The 16,810-nt window shown below is 36.5% G+C and overlaps 2 protein-coding genes across 2 annotated transcripts in view; one reads left to right on the top strand and one right to left on the bottom strand.

Moving 5' to 3' along the window:
- The first annotated feature begins 7,513 nt into the window (after positions 1-7,513).
- LOC110466542 lies at positions 7,514-13,590 on the top strand. Its single transcript, XM_021523097.1, has 4 exons — positions 7,514-7,821; positions 9,174-9,291; positions 9,614-9,677; positions 12,078-13,590. Exons 1-4 carry the CDS (start codon positions 7,759-7,761, stop codon positions 12,154-12,156), a joined length of 324 nt encoding a protein of 107 aa, XP_021378772.1. The 5' UTR covers positions 7,514-7,758; the 3' UTR covers positions 12,157-13,590.
- Positions 13,591-15,228: 1,638 nt separating this feature from the next.
- The window catches only part of LOC110466545 (G patch domain-containing protein 11-like), an 18,363-nt gene continuing 16,781 nt past the window's right edge, over positions 15,229-16,810 (bottom strand). Inside the window, exons 5-6 of the mRNA XM_021523102.1 lie at positions 16,382-16,463; positions 15,229-15,754 (exon numbers count right to left, since the gene is read on the bottom strand). Coding sequence (XP_021378777.1) covers positions 15,696-15,754; positions 16,382-16,463 — 141 coding nt within the window. The 3' untranslated portion in view covers positions 15,229-15,695. The remainder of the gene's footprint in view (positions 15,755-16,381; positions 16,464-16,810) is intronic.

Here is a 16,810-nt window from a genome sequence, read left to right as displayed (position 1 = left end):
GTTAAACAGTACAAGATCTAGGACATCTACTCCCAGAGTACGTTAAACAGTACAAGATCTAGGACATCTACTCCCAGAGTACGTTAAACAGTACAAGATCTAGGACATCTACTCCCAGAGTACGTTAAACAGTACAAGATCTAGGACATCTACTCCCAGAGTACGTTAAACAGTACAAGATCTAGGACATCTACTCCCAGAGTACGTTAAACAGTACAAGATCTAGGACATCTACTCCCAGAGTACGTTAAACAGTACAAGATCTAGGACATCTACTCCCAGAGTACGTTAAACAGTACAAGATCTAGGACATCTACTCCCAGAGTACGTTAAACAGTACAAGATCTAGGACATCTACTCCCAGAGTACGTTAAACAGTACAAGATCTAGGACATCTACTCCCAGAGTACGTTAAACAGTACAAGATCTAGGACATCTACTCCCAGAGTACGTTAAACAGTACAAGATCTAGGACATCTACTCCCAGAGTACGTTAAACAGTACAAGATCTAGGACATCTACTCCCAGAGTACGTTAAACAGTACAAGATCTAGGACATCTACTCCCAGAGTACGTTAAACAGTACAAGATCTAGGACATCTACTCCCAGAGTACGTTAAACAGTACAAGATCTAGGACATCTACTCCCAGAGTACGTTAAACAGTACAAGATCTAGGACATCTACTCCCAGAGTACGTTAAACAGTACAAGATCTAGGACATCTACTCCCAGAGTACGTTAAACAGTACAAGATCTAGGACATCTACTCCCAGAGTACGTTAAACAGTACAAGATCTAGGACATCTACTCCCAGAGTACGTTAAACAGTACAAGATCTAGGACATCTACTCCCAGAGTACGTTAAACAGTACAAGATCTAGGACATCTACTCCCAGAGTACGTTAAACAGTACAAGATCTAGGACATCTACTCCCAGAGTACGTTAAACAGTACAAGATCTAGGACATCTACTCCCAGAGTACGTTAAACAGTACAAGATCTAGGACATCTACTCCCAGAGTACGTTAAACAGTACAAGATCTAGGACATCTACTCCCAGAGTACGTTAAACAGTACAAGATCTAGGACATCTACTCCCAGAGTACGTTAAACAGTACAAGATCTAGGACATCTACTCCCAGAGTACGTTAAACAGTACAAGATCTAGGACATCTACTCCCAGAGTACGTTAAACAGTACAAGATCTAGGACATCTACTCCCAGAGTACGTTAAACAGTACAAGATCTAGGACATCTACTCCCAGAGTACGTTAAACAGTACAAGATCTAGGACATCTACTCCCAGAGTACGTTAAACAGTACAAGATCTAGGACATCTACTCCCAGAGTACGTTAAACAGTACAAGATCTAGGACATCTACTCCCAGAGTACGTTAAACAGTACAAGATCTAGGACATCTACTCCCAGAGTACGTTAAACAGTACAAGATCTAGGACATCTACTCCCAGAGTACGTTAAACAGTACAAGATCTAGGACATCTACTCCCAGAGTACGTTAAACAGTACAAGATCTAGGACATCTACTCCCAGAGTACGTTAAACAGTACAAGATCTAGGACATCTACTCCCAGAGTACGTTAAACAGTACAAGATCTAGGACATCTACTCCCAGAGTACGTTAAACAGTACAAGATCTAGGACATCTACTCCCAGAGTACGTTAAACAGTACAAGATCTAGGACATCTACTCCCAGAGTACGTTAAACAGTACAAGATCTAGGACATCTACTCCCAGAGTACGTTAAACAGTACAAGATCTAGGACATCTACTCCCAGAGTACGTTAAACAGTACAAGATCTAGGACATCTACTCCCAGAGTACGTTAAACAGTACAAGATCTAGGACATCTACTCCCAGAGTACGTTAAACAGTACAAGATCTAGGACATCTACTCCCAGAGTACGTTAAACAGTACAAGATCTAGGACATCTACTCCCAGAGTACGTTAAACAGTACAAGATCTAGGACATCTACTCCCAGAGTACGTTAAACAGTACAAGATCTAGGACATCTACTCCCAGAGTACGTTAAACAGTACAAGATCTAGGACATCTACTCCCAGAGTACGTTAAACAGTACAAGATCTAGGACATCTACTCCCAGAGTACGTTAAACAGTACAAGATCTAGGACATCTACTCCCAGAGTACGTTAAACAGTACAAGATCTAGGACATCTACTCCCAGAGTACGTTAAACAGTACAAGATCTAGGACATCTACTCCCAGAGTACGTTAAACAGTACAAGATCTAGGACATCTACTCCCAGAGTACGTTAAACAGTACAAGATCTAGGACATCTACTCCCAGAGTACGTTAAACAGTACAAGATCTAGGACATCTACTCCCAGAGTACGTTAAACAGTACAAGATCTAGGACATCTACTCCCAGAGTACGTTAAACAGTACAAGATCTAGGACATCTACTCCCAGAGTACGTTAAACAGTACAAGATCTAGGACATCTACTCCCAGAGTACGTTAAACAGTACAAGATCTAGGACATCTACTCCCAGAGTACGTTAAACAGTACAAGATCTAGGACATCTACTCCCAGAGTACGTTAAACAGTACAAGATCTAGGACATCTACTCCCAGAGTACGTTAAACAGTACAAGATCTAGGACATCTACTCCCAGAGTACGTTAAACAGTACAAGATCTAGGACATCTACTCCCAGAGTACGTTAAACAGTACAAGATCTAGGACATCTACTCCCAGAGTACGTTAAACAGTACAAGATCTAGGACATCTACTCCCAGAGTACGTTAAACAGTACAAGATCTAGGACATCTACTCCCAGAGTACGTTAAACAGTACAAGATCTAGGACATCTACTCCCAGAGTACGTTAAACAGTACAAGATCTAGGACATCTACTCCCAGAGTACGTTAAACAGTACAAGATCTAGGACATCTACTCCCAGAGTACGTTAAACAGTACAAGATCTAGGACATCTACTCCCAGAGTACGTTAAACAGTACAAGATCTAGGACATCTACTCCCAGAGTACGTTAAACAGTACAAGATCTAGGACATCTACTCCCAGAGTACGTTAAACAGTACAAGATCTAGGACATCTACTCCCAGAGTACGTTAAACAGTACAAGATCTAGGACATCTACTCCCAGAGTACGTTAAACAGTACAAGATCTAGGACATCTACTCCCAGAGTACGTTAAACAGTACAAGATCTAGGACATCTACTCCCAGAGTACGTTAAACAGTACAAGATCTAGGACATCTACTCCCAGAGTACGTTAAACAGTACAAGATCTAGGACATCTACTCCCAGAGTACGTTAAACAGTACAAGATCTAGGACATCTACTCCCAGAGTACGTTAAACAGTACAAGATCTAGGACATCTACTCCCAGAGTACGTTAAACAGTACAAGATCTAGGACATCTACTCCCAGAGTACGTTAAACAGTACAAGATCTAGGACATCTACTCCCAGAGTACGTTAAACAGTACAAGATCTAGGACATCTACTCCCAGAGTACGTTAAACAGTACAAGATCTAGGACATCTACTCCCAGAGTACGTTAAACAGTACAAGATCTAGGACATCTACTCCCAGAGTACGTTAAACAGTACAAGATCTAGGACATCTACTCCCAGAGTACGTTAAACAGTACAAGATCTAGGACATCTACTCCCAGAGTACGTTAAACAGTACAAGATCTAGGACATCTACTCCCAGAGTACGTTAAACAGTACAAGATCTAGGACATCTACTCCCAGAGTACGTTAAACAGTACAAGATCTAGGACATCTACTCCCAGAGTACGTTAAACAGTACAAGATCTAGGACATCTACTCCCAGAGTACGTTAAACAGTACAAGATCTAGGACATCTACTCCCAGAGTACGTTAAACAGTACAAGATCTAGGACATCTACTCCCAGAGTACGTTAAACAGTACAAGATCTAGGACATCTACTCCCAGAGTACGTTAAACAGTACAAGATCTAGGACATCTACTCCCAGAGTACGTTAAACAGTACAAGATCTAGGACATCTACTCCCAGAGTACGTTAAACAGTACAAGATCTAGGACATCTACTCCCAGAGTACGTTAAACAGTACAAGATCTAGGACATCTACTCCCAGAGTACGTTAAACAGTACAAGATCTAGGACATCTACTCCCAGAGTACGTTAAACAGTACAAGATCTAGGACATCTACTCCCAGAGTACGTTAAACAGTACAAGATCTAGGACATATACTCCCAGAGTACGGTAAACAATACAAGATCTAGGACATCTCCTGAAGGGTCTCCATGTCATTCTTACCTTTGTCCTTATTTGGCTCTAATTTTATCAATTTTAAGTTCAAATAACGGTTTTGTTGACACCTGGGCATTCTCTTACTGTTGTTTTATAAGGAACTGAAGAGATAAAGAATATAAGAATATTGAAAAAATCTTTCATGATCAAAGTATGTTGAAACGGCCTCTCTCATAAATACGCCTGCGACAGATACTAGCACAACGGCATCAGTCTTTTAATTTTGATTGTGAATTTATAGGAAAAGTTATATTCTGTTAAAAAATTGAACGTTTCTTCAGGAGAATGCAATTATGAAAAACATTCACAAACATGAAGACTGCACGTTTACATACACACGTATAATGAAATTAACATTGATAAAATGATAAAAAGTATGCATATTGAAAAACTTTTTCAGAATATACAGACCTGTAGGCATAATATCTACACGAACAGATAATACGGAGTTATGGGTAAACACAAACAAATAATAGAGTTGTAGGTATACCGATAGCACCCACAGTTAATGTATATATGCTTGTGTATATGGTTAATATACACCACTGAATAAAACTCGTGTCAATGATTCTATGTCAATGTGATTTGATTTTAAACCACTTTAGAAGATAATTCTCATCAAAATTGTTTTTTAATGTATTATCTCTAAGTCATTAAATTCAAATTTTTCAGCACTTGATTCGGAAGACATCAAGCAATAACTAATCATATAATTTTAAAAGAATTAAGTTGAAAAAAAGTTATATACATGCACACTGTCTTCAGTGGGAGTTGATCATAATTGATAACGATGCATTAATGAGCTGTGGAAATTATAGTAGAAATATATATGTAGACTTCGTTAGCACACACAACTCTGCCCACCCCTCCACTTAATTTCCATAGCCCTAATCGGTTTTTTGTAAAGTAAGCTGAAACGATTTTGCTTTTAATGCAACGAATGTGACCTGTGTGTGCATAATGTGCATAATTAAACATATTATATTTGTCATTCTAGTAATAGACCTAGAAATAAAAAAGCAGTTAAAAAGATAAGATCAAATTTTAAAGTCAAATCTTTTCTTATTTCAACTGATGTTAGGTCCATTATTTCTAGCACGTCAAGTACCTGTGGATAATCTATTAGGTGTTTGTACAGAACCTAAGTCAACCACATGAAACAAATATTTTGTCAATGTCAACAACTCTCCTTGGTTATTTTTAGCCTTCTATTCACGATTCAAGTTACAACGCGTTGCCATGAGTGATTGAACATTGTATGTGTCAACAGCACACTTCCACACGTGTGACACATTGTATGTGTCAACAGCACACTTCCACACGTATAACACGTGTGACACATTGTGTGTGTCAACAGCACACTTCCACACGTAGCACACGTGTGACACATTGTGTATTCCACAACACACGTTAAAGGTATTGTTCCTAGCTATACAGGTTGTTTATGTACATAATGGTATTGTCCACATATAGCTACAGAGGTTATTTATGTTCGTTAATGGTATTGTCCACTTATAGTTAGAGAGGTTATTTATGCACGTCAATGGTATTGTCCCCAATAACAGAGGTTATTTATGTACGTAATGGCAATGTCCACATATAGCTACAGAGATTATTTATGTATGTTAATGGTATTGTCCACATATAGCTACAGAGGTTATTTATGCACGTTAATTGTATAGAGGTTATTTATGTATGTTAATGGTATTGTCCACATATTTCTACAGAGGTTATTTATGTTCGTTAATGGTGATGTCCACATATTTCTACAGAGGTTATTTATGTACGTTAATGGTATTGTCCACATATTGCTACAATGGTTATTTATGTATGTTAATGATATTGTCCACATATAGCTACAGAGGTTATTTATGTACATAATGGTATTGTCCACATATAGTTATAGAGGTTATGCATACATGTTAATGGTATTGTCCACATATGGTAGTTATTGAGGATATGTATGCACGTTAATGGTATTGTCCCGCATAACAGAGGTTATTTGTGTATGTTAATGGTGTCGTCCTTATATTAGTTACACTGAGTAACTACTTACTTTAAGCTACATATAGTTTCTATTGAATTTGTTCATTACGATTTCTTATCCATTGGTTCTAACATGAATCGTCATAAATTGTTCTCAACTGTTTCGTGTTTTTCACTAATCGAAAAATCTCGATTGGAAACGTACAAATTTGTTTTTTCCTGTGTGCCATCCAGTTGTTACAAATAAACATTTCCCTTAAAATGTCAATGGTAACACAGTGCATATCTATATTAACGCCCTTTTATAGCGTACATGTACACAAATTAATCCAGACCCAATAATCTTTCTCTGACAAAGTGAGACAAATATGTAAATGCTGAAGTCGTTATTTATATATAATTCAATCTTAATCCAAAACGCAGATTCTTATTCATTCGTCGTGGTGTTATTTTACTTAATTTATCTTTAATTACTTACATGAACATTTTCAGAAAAGATTTATTTTACATAATTTGGGCAGATGTTATGCGTGATATCATATGCAAAAATGTTGTTTATAACCTGAAGGGTAATTCGTAAGTCTGTCGTTATAACCTGCAAGTGATTCCTTAATTGCTTAAGTCATATACATGTGCTTTCCTCATTTGATTGGAGATATGATCACGGGTGTCACATGGGTTACAACAAAATGCGTCCCTTAGACCTTCAAACCTTAACAAACTAATCAAAGGTAGCTATTTTTCCGGATCCGTTACAGTGATATCCAAACTAATATTCAAAATTAGGACGTATTAGGTATCTAGTTAAAATAAAAAATGAATACATGTATATAACTCCATGGCATGGGCCCTTAGTGAAAAAGAAGAGAACGGACGCCTTAGCCGTTATTCTTTTTTTAGTGTTAGAATATCCTTTAAATACTTTGTGAAATGCATGCTTGATACACGTCTTTGTTGAATAAAAGCATTCACAAGACCTAGATTATAGATTTGCTTAACAGCGTTCGCCACTGATCACAGATACATTTTAATCTTATTCATCGTGAAACCGATCAGACATAAATAAAATCACTGCTCAATGGATCAATATTTAATCTTTTGGCAGAATTCCGTCATAATAGCAATATTTCGTTCATCTAGGCCTAATGACACCGTCTAAAACATTAACCAATCAGGTAGCCCCTACTAGAGAATCCTTGTATACATTTATAAGGCCGTTTTCGTGTGAACGGTCAAACCGGTTGTTCGTTTATTAAATAAGGTCGGACCTAGTAATCAGATGCTGCTTTCAGGCGAGCCTTGCAAGGCCTGCCTATACATTTGGATGTCCGCTAGGATTTAATTACATTTATAAACGGTCAAACCGGTTATTCCGCATAAACGAACAGGCCCCTAGGTCTTGCTAGAAAAGAAAACCAGTTCTAACAATTTTGACTCTTGTCCAGGCGATCGTAAGAAGATGACAGCAGCCGGCCCGATGACATCTAGGCCTAATTCAGACGATTTTGTGGATGAAATCAAGGTCAGTAGCTATAGTTTTATCAGAATCCAGTCATATGTGTTAAGTTATTGTATGGAAAACTTTGACACATAATAACTTAACAACTCGGAGAGCAGTATTCTCATCTCGAAACTAGAATATAGCAGCCATATTCAACAATAGCCCGAAATTCCTCTAGCCCTGACACCAGACATAGACATTTTGACAGATGGATGTCTGATGTCCACACCAGACATCAATCTGTCAAAATTTCTAAATCTGGTGTCAGAGCCAGAGGAAACTTTGGCTAATTCAACAGCTGTTCAAGGGAGAATCAGTGGTCAACGTTTACAATTATGTTTATATTTATAATTATATATCATAATGATGTCAGCACATTGGTATATGACATTTATAGCTGATATAGATGCTATCAGGATGGTAAGGGTTATACATGAAAATGCTGTAGAGGTTAAATATTCAATTTCATTCACTATTCCTATGGGCGGATTGGTCGAGTGGTTAACACTCCGCCCTTCCACGCAGGGGTCCGCAATTCAATCGCCGAAGTCGTCTTACACATTGATATTCAGAGAAAGTGTTTTTCTCCTGCCCACACAACTCCAACAACCCAGGTGGAGTATAAATTGGTCTGGAGTGGATGCTGGGTATCTGTGCTGTAGCATTCAAGTGAGGTGGCACTATAAATGATGCCGTTGGAAGCATCTCCAGCACACATGCAGGCATATACACATAGGGAGATATTAGCCAGGTGGCATAGGACTAGTAGTTAGCGCATGATAAGGCAGCTCCTGCAAATTCCTCAACATTGAATTGATTAATGGTATTTTATATGCCAATTGTATTAATTGTATCTCTATGTACTGTTAAGCGCTTTAGAGTGGCTAAAATAAATAATTATGTTAGCTAGATAGCTATAGGGCGCTTTATCAAATGCTGTAAATTAATATTTATTTATTACTCCTACTCTCATCTTCACAAAACTTTGTGAGGTAACAGATCTAGAGCTTAGTAAGATGTATACGTAAACTTGTACTGGTGCATGACCATACATACCAAATACATAATAAAAATAGAGACACAGGCACATCCAGGAATACATTATATTGAATTATGGAAACCGCTGAATCTCTACTATGACATTAAGATGATATATCATGTGGATCAAATGACATTAACTAATACTGATTGTGAACATATCAATGATAATTTACCTCTTGGTCAGTAACCAGAATCTTAATTAATTATAGCTGCCTATTAGGCCATAATGAATATATTTGTTCTAAAAGCATTTGAGCAAATGACAAGGGTATGTCTTTTATTTATTTGAATTTTCATTTCTTTCATTTATTATTGTTTATTTTTTCTTTCAGAAAAGACAAGTTGGGAAAAGATTTACCCTCAAAGAATTCAGAACTTATTGCAGCAAGTCTCTTTTAAAAAGTGTGACATATGCCTCCTTTCCTGCAGCACTTTGCTACATCTTCACAAGTAATTACCCTTAATACACTGTATATATTTATTTATTTATTATATAGCAGTAGCTAGTTAAACATTCCTTTAGTGGTACTTAATTCCTGTACCAAACAGCTTTGTAAGGCTATAGCATTTGTTTGAATGTACTGTACAACAATGTGAGGCTTAAAGTGAACTTACACGTATGACACAATAACCATGTAAAGTTGAAGTGAGTTCACTTTATACATCGTATGTACAACACTGAGAGACTGAAGTGAACAACATTTGTTAGTAAGTACAATCTTGTGAAGCTGAAATTAACTTTACATGTTCAGTTTGCAATTTTATTTTACAGGTAAGAGCAACTTATCAAAAAGAGTATTCATTGGATTGACGAGTGTTGCTATCTTGAGTTACTTGTAAGTTTATTTACACCACACCCTGATATACATATAGCCTTAGCAGATACATATATACATACACATGTATACATATACATACAATTAATGGGACTGTCTTAAACAGACATCAGGAGCAAAACACTGTCTTCAAATTTAGATACCAAATATATGAAATGAAATTGTAACCTAATCAGAGTTTTTTGATCAGAAAACATGACATTGACTTGATCTATAAATTTAACTATGAGCTTGCATTGATAAAGTATAAAACAGTGTTATGACACACTTAATGTTCTGTAGAACTAGAGGATATCAGACATTAGGGTCTGAACCAAGGATCACAATATGTGAACTGCATTGAGACGACCTACGAACTACGGTATATAAGAACCTCGTATTATTATTTGAACAAGCAATCTTAATGACTCAACATTTAATCCATTATCATGATCTTGACTTTTGACCTGAAAGTGTTCTAGGATCTGCTATCTAGTTAATATATCATATCAGACATCATAGCTTCATAGCAAGGCGATAAATCCAGACAAGCATTACTCAACCGATGACCCTTTGTCTTGACCTTGGGGTTAAGGACATAAGTATCAGTTTTGGTAAGAAAATCTTGAGGCAATCAGAAGTAAACAAATAGGCCAGAAAATGCTTGACATTAGACTCCTCACCATATGATCTTGACCTTTTAGGTATATTAAGAGCCCTTAGAGAGTAGTATATAACATTTCATCCACTGCTTATGATATACAAATCACAACAAAAAATTTCGGCTTGTGAAGCAATCGGATATCATGGACCGGGCAAGGTTTGACCTTTGCATCCTCACCATCACTTTGATCTTTGGGTATAGAGATCTGCAAGTGTTACTTAAAGTTACTTTATAGAGTTAATTTCCAGTACAGGACCTCTATAGGTCCTCTCCACAGGACTTAATCGTTGCTTGACACAGCGATGCCATCATGTAATGATACATATGTCAGTGATGCTTCTTGAAGAAATCTTTTGAGAGGATTACAGTAAGGCAATTAGAAGTTAGTGTTATGGACCAATGTGTTACGTGACATGCCATCGAGTCACGATACACACAGGTGTGAGGTTTCCTAACAAAATCTTACGTTGATCAGAAGTTACTGGCCAGAGGTGTTCATAGCTAGATGGAAGTGACCACTAGACTGGTGGCAAAATAGCTGTTCATTTGGTCACATATAAATATGTATAAATATATTTTCCAAAAAGAGCTGATTTCATTTGTTTTTAATTTCTTTTTTAATCCTCCTCTTCACAATACTTCATTAGCTGTTGCACCTGGTAAGAGAAAGACACCAACTTGTCATTCAAGGTTGATTTGTCTGATCTATTTTCCACTTCATAACTCCTCTTTGTCTAACCTCATCTTCACCCAACTTCACATTTAAGTACTTTTTAAGACACCTCTAGATCTGTCTACAATTTTTCGGTAACATTGCTTAATCCTAAAATGTGTAGAGTGTTAAAAATAGGTTTTATTGATGCCAAAGAATTCCAAGGAATTAGATTTGTTGCCTGCCACACTGGTGGCCATATGTTGATTTTTAGTTTTGGTCCAAATCAAACTTGAGTGAGTAATTATATAATTACATATATCATAGACCTGAAAGTATTTCTTCAAGGATAATCTTGCGGAAACCATGGGACTTTTTCACAAAATCTAATTTCACCGAGGAATTGATACTATAGTATAGGTATGTGTAAAAAGTTACAAGATACATGAATATTTATTTTATGTCAGTTACATAAACGGACAACATCAGCTTCTGAGACCGACAGTGATCCCTTTATGCCATCATCAATTTGCAGCAATATAAAAATGAGATGTAATATTTTAGGTGATTTTGATAGGCTCTGTCCAGCTACATTGTAGAATAACCTTAACATCTGTGCAAGAAGGGCGGATATTTATTGAATTATTTAGAAACACTGAATGTTTTAAAACATAACCTAATGATTGGAGGGATTTTAACCAAATGTGGTCTAGACCATCCATGGGCGAAGGGGGCTCAATTTTGTATGGGGCAGAAAGAAGGGACTAAAGATGGAATTGTGTTGCTGAGAGACAGAGCCAATCTTTGGAAAAAGTTGCAGTATTATGTTTGAGAAATTTCCCCATGGTTGCTTAATTATTCAGATGACCTATACAGGCCATTTGGGCTTCTTATGACTTTCATAGAGCACCAATTAGCCTGTACATAGTTATGTAAATATGTTCTGTGAAAACAAAATATAAATAATATTTATGAAAGCTGTTACACATTTAGAAACGCTTTTTTCCCCCATCATGTGTTAATGTATATGAAAATATTACACTTGATGCCTCATATATATGATACAGGGTCTTGGATTTTTACAGAAAATCTGTTTCCATTTCAGAGGGCAGTATGCTAACAACCAAAGTAAAATAGAAACAGGAGGTTCCATAATAGACCTGATTACCAAGGACGATGACTAACTAGGAATATGGCTGACTGCAGCATGTAAACAGATGGATGTCTATTATGTTTGTGTGATCTGTGTAGATGAGTCTCTTAATCTTATGTGTGTACATGTCATTTAGTTTTGTGTAAGTGTAAACAATGTGAAGATGAGTCTTAATCTTATATGTGTACATGTCATTTAGTTTTGTGTAAGTGTAAACAATGTATAGATGAGTCTCTTAATCGTATGTGTGTACATGTCAGTTAGTTTTGTGTAAGTGTAAACAATGTGTAGATGAGTCTCTAAATCATCCCATGTGTGTTAGTAATATGTGTATGGGTGTGTACATTTCAATTATGTGTATGGATGAAAGTTGATCATTTGTATGAAGTGTGTCGATTATGTGTATGGATGCGAGTCAATTATGGGTATGGATGAGTATATGACATAAATGTAATAGAATCAGAAGATGATTGTTTCAATGGGCTTTCCCAATCTGTATTTAGTATTACCCAGATTGTGTATTTTGTTATGATGCCTGATGTTACAGACACACTATCATAGCCCATTAATTGATCATTTCTGATGACGGTGTAGTCAGGTTTTCGTGTCTGTTAATATTTTCAGAGGCAAATAAAGAAAAAGCAAATAAGTTCTAATGGTGTAAATGTACAGAGTAGATCTGAAATAATTCTGTCACGATCAGACACACACAAACATCATTGTTTATGTTTTTGGATAATCAGAGCATGTTTTCTCATGATAAAACTTCAGTGTCTGAATTTTCACGGCCATTTCTAATAATAAAACTCAGGTTTTCGAACAATTCAAGCTCCAGTTTCTTGTTTAATTTTAATCTGAGCAAAGTTTTTTTCGGATAATCACATTGGGGCCACGGTGGCCAAGTGATTCAGGCATCTGACATTCTACTACCACTAGCCCTCCACCACTGGGTCGGGGGTTCGAGACCTACATGGGACAGTCACTAGGTACGTAGGTCGGGGGTTTTTCTCCGGGAACTCCGACTTCCTTCCACCACGTCCTTAAATGACCATAGCTGTTGATATGACGTAAAACACAAACAAACCCAAAGACAATCATATGTAGTGTTGTCAATCCTTCATTTGTCCTATGTATAGCCCCTTCTTCCAATGCTTAGAAACAATTTCCTATCAAATACAGTTTCTTGCTCTGTTAATGCAGACATTTAGTATTAACTCATTCGCACCTAAGGTCAATGAACCTTACCAAATCAATGACTTGGCAAGTCCAGTTTAGACATGTAGGGGTGAATGAGTTAAAAGACTAAAGATCCCTCTCTACTTAGCAATTCTCTGTTATAGTTGCTGTCATATTGAACTTGTGAACTTCAAGAACACTGACAAATATATAATGTGATTGTGGTTCTAATATGATGCGATACATTTTTATATATATTTTGAATAAAATAAAAGATATAATGTCATTATTCATTTGTTTAATTTCATATTTCAACAGCTGAAATGTTTTATATCAATGTTTATTGCATGCCTGCTGAATTTTACTGTAGTGTACAGCCAGTTTTCGGCCCTATGATAAACCAAGATGTTGTATTTCCCCACTTGCACAGAACTCATGTTTGGCCTGATTATCAATCAGATGACTTGAAACAGGAATGGGTTCTAAATATTTGATACCATTTTACGAAAGACAATAGAGTATCACAATTTTATAATTAAACATCTGTTAATCAAAACTTATCAATTGTGCTTTACTTTTAACTTAATCAGAGAAAGTTAAGTCAAATTTTAAACATTTTAATTGTATGATACAATTTGGTCCACATTAATGTGTCATAACACGTATCTGAATTTTTGCGTATGTTAATAACACAATTCAAATTTTCAGTAAACAAAACAAACATAATTCTTAATTGTGAAACAAATCCTGAACAGAAACAAGAGGCCCATGGGCCTTAACGGTTACCCGAGTCCTACAGTATTATTTTTTGTTGTTGAAATATGAAGTGGAGAGAATGATGTCAATCACCCCTACCAAAATTTGAGTAAAAAAAAGTTAAGTATAACTTTAAGTTAAGTTTGCCTGAGGACCATGAGTTGATCATTCCTACCAAGTTTCAGTTAAATGAGCCCATGGCCAGTAGAACTTGACTAAGTTTGAAAAAGTTTTTCAAAATGGTGGCCATATTGAATCTCTGATCGACCCCAAAAATAACAACATTTTGTCAGGACCATGAGCTGATCATTCCTACCAAGTTTCAGTGAAATTGGCCAAGTAGAACTTGACTTTAAGTTAGAAATAGGTTTTTAAATGGCGGCTGTGACAGCCACATTTGATTTCTGATCGACCCCAAAAATAACAACACTTTGTCAGGACCATGAGTTGATCATTCCTACCAAGTTTCTGTTAGATTGGCCCAGAAGAACTTGACTTTTAAGTTTGAAATACTTTTTCAAAATGGCGGCCGTGGCAGCATTATTGGATTTTTGCACGCCCCAAAAAATAACAAAACTTTGTCAGGGAGTTGTCAGTAACATTCCCATGAAGTATCAATGAAATCCCTTTGACAATATTTCAATGTAAGTTGAAAATGTAAAATGTTAACGGACGACGCACGATGGACGACGACGGATAGCAATAGGTCACTTGAGCTAAAGCTCAGGTGACCTAACAAAATCAAACAAATAATATAACACGTATCTTATCTATCACATTTATAGCACATATTATTCAATAATGTCATTACTTATGATGAAAGTATTTGCATTATAATTACAGACAGCAATCATCCAGACGTCTATATATGTTTAAACTTGTTACATTATTTAGATCCTAAGTTTATTATTATAATTATGACGTATCAAATATTTATTTCACAAGTACTGCTATTGTACGTAACATGGACTGAACATATTTACTGTCTGCAGCACTGCTGTAACATGGACTGAACATATTGACTGTCTGCAGCACTGCTGTAACATGGACTGAACATATTGACTGTCTGCAACACGGCTGTAACATGAGCTGAACATATTTACTGTCTGCAGCACTGCACATGGACTGAACATATTGACTGTCTGCAACACGGCTGTAACATGAGCTGAACATATTTACTGTCTGCAGCACTGCTGTAACAAGTCATAAGCTGTCTAGCTGCTTATACAGCTCATCAGCGGAGGAGGAAATTAAAATCTACAAGACAAACATCAGACAATGCAGGTCTCTTGGCCATTCATAAGTTTATGTGCTTCAATGTGTTGATTGAAGGTCCTTTGAATATTGCCCAACGTGTGTCTTCACAGTTGAACAGTGGTCACTAAAACCTCTATGTGTAACCATCAATGTCGACTGGAGGTCACCAAAAGGTCATGGGTGTAACCAATGTTGAATGGAGGTCGCCAGAAGGTCATGGGTGTGACCATTTGAATGGAGGTCAATAAGGTCATCCTGTATGTGACCTTTAACGTTGAACTGAGGTCACTGGAAGAAATTCCTTACTACTTGTATCAACAACCAAACAAAAGAGTATCCAATTTCTCTTTGTCCAAAGCTATCCCCTTAACCATTGTGGTATCATTCATCATGAGCTTCTGCTGTACTCCCTGGACAAGATGAGTTCAAATCCTCCGCATCTGAAAGTGAAGCACAGCTTTGGTCTGGTGGTATCCGTTATGTACAATAAATAAACAGAACTAGACAATGTATTAAGATATGAATGCCTCTGACAGTTTTTTTCCTATTAAATTTGGGTTCAGTACCCTGGAATACAAACTTATTTGAGGAATTTGGACAATGGTATGAGGTTTTATACAAATCAAAAGAAAATCAAAACCAGTAGAATAATGACAGATTTTCCATCTATAGTGTCAGTGACCTTGACTTCATGACTTTACAATGGTAACCCCTTGTGTTCTAAATACTTGTGAAAAGTTTATACAATTCTGACGAAAATTAAAGCCAGTAGATATGACACTGAGTTTCTATTTTATAGTAACAATGACCTTGACTTTACATAGACAACTTAGAAATCCAAATTCTTTTTTTTTGTGTGTATTTCTGAACTCTTGTAACTTGTATGAAGTTACTAAACAATACAAAGTGAAGGTAATGGAGTAATGACCTGTAGAGGAGACATAAAGAAAATGTTACAGTAAGCTGTATGCATGGTTACAAATTTATATTACTGTACAGCAAATCAAAAATGTTTTTTATAATGAACATGTGTTGGTAGAAATGTTATATTTTTTTGCCCAACTTACCGTCGTATCTAGTGCCACACCATACACAGTAGATATAATTAGTCCGCAGGTATTTAGTTAAAATCTGAAGCTTTTCTTCTGTCTGGAAATAAAACCAACAAAAAATGAACGAAACCCTGACAAAGATTAGAAAATATGCACAAAGCTTAATTATTGAACTTTTCCTGGGTGAGGAGCGAAAAGAACAGCAGGTGAATATGATTTTTACCTTTGACTGGTAAATATTTCACTGGGTGTACAATGTACGCCATTCAAGTCTGAAATACTTAACTTCATCTTCATTTAATGTTTTTCTAAATTAATTATCTCTTCCTACCTATCCTAATCGAAACTTGAAGCAGAACACCACTATATTTTCTCTAGTCTTACTGTCACTGTGTCTATATTTTCTCTAGTCTTACTGTCACTGTGTCTATATTTTCTCTAGTC

Source organism: Mizuhopecten yessoensis, unplaced genomic scaffold (assembly GCF_002113885.1).
Source record: "Mizuhopecten yessoensis strain PY_sf001 unplaced genomic scaffold, ASM211388v2 scaffold11135, whole genome shotgun sequence".
Lineage (NCBI taxonomy): Eukaryota > Metazoa > Mollusca > Bivalvia > Pectinida > Pectinidae > Mizuhopecten > Mizuhopecten yessoensis.
The sequence above is the reverse complement of the archived record's forward strand: the minus strand, read 5'-3'. Positions and strand labels throughout refer to the sequence as shown.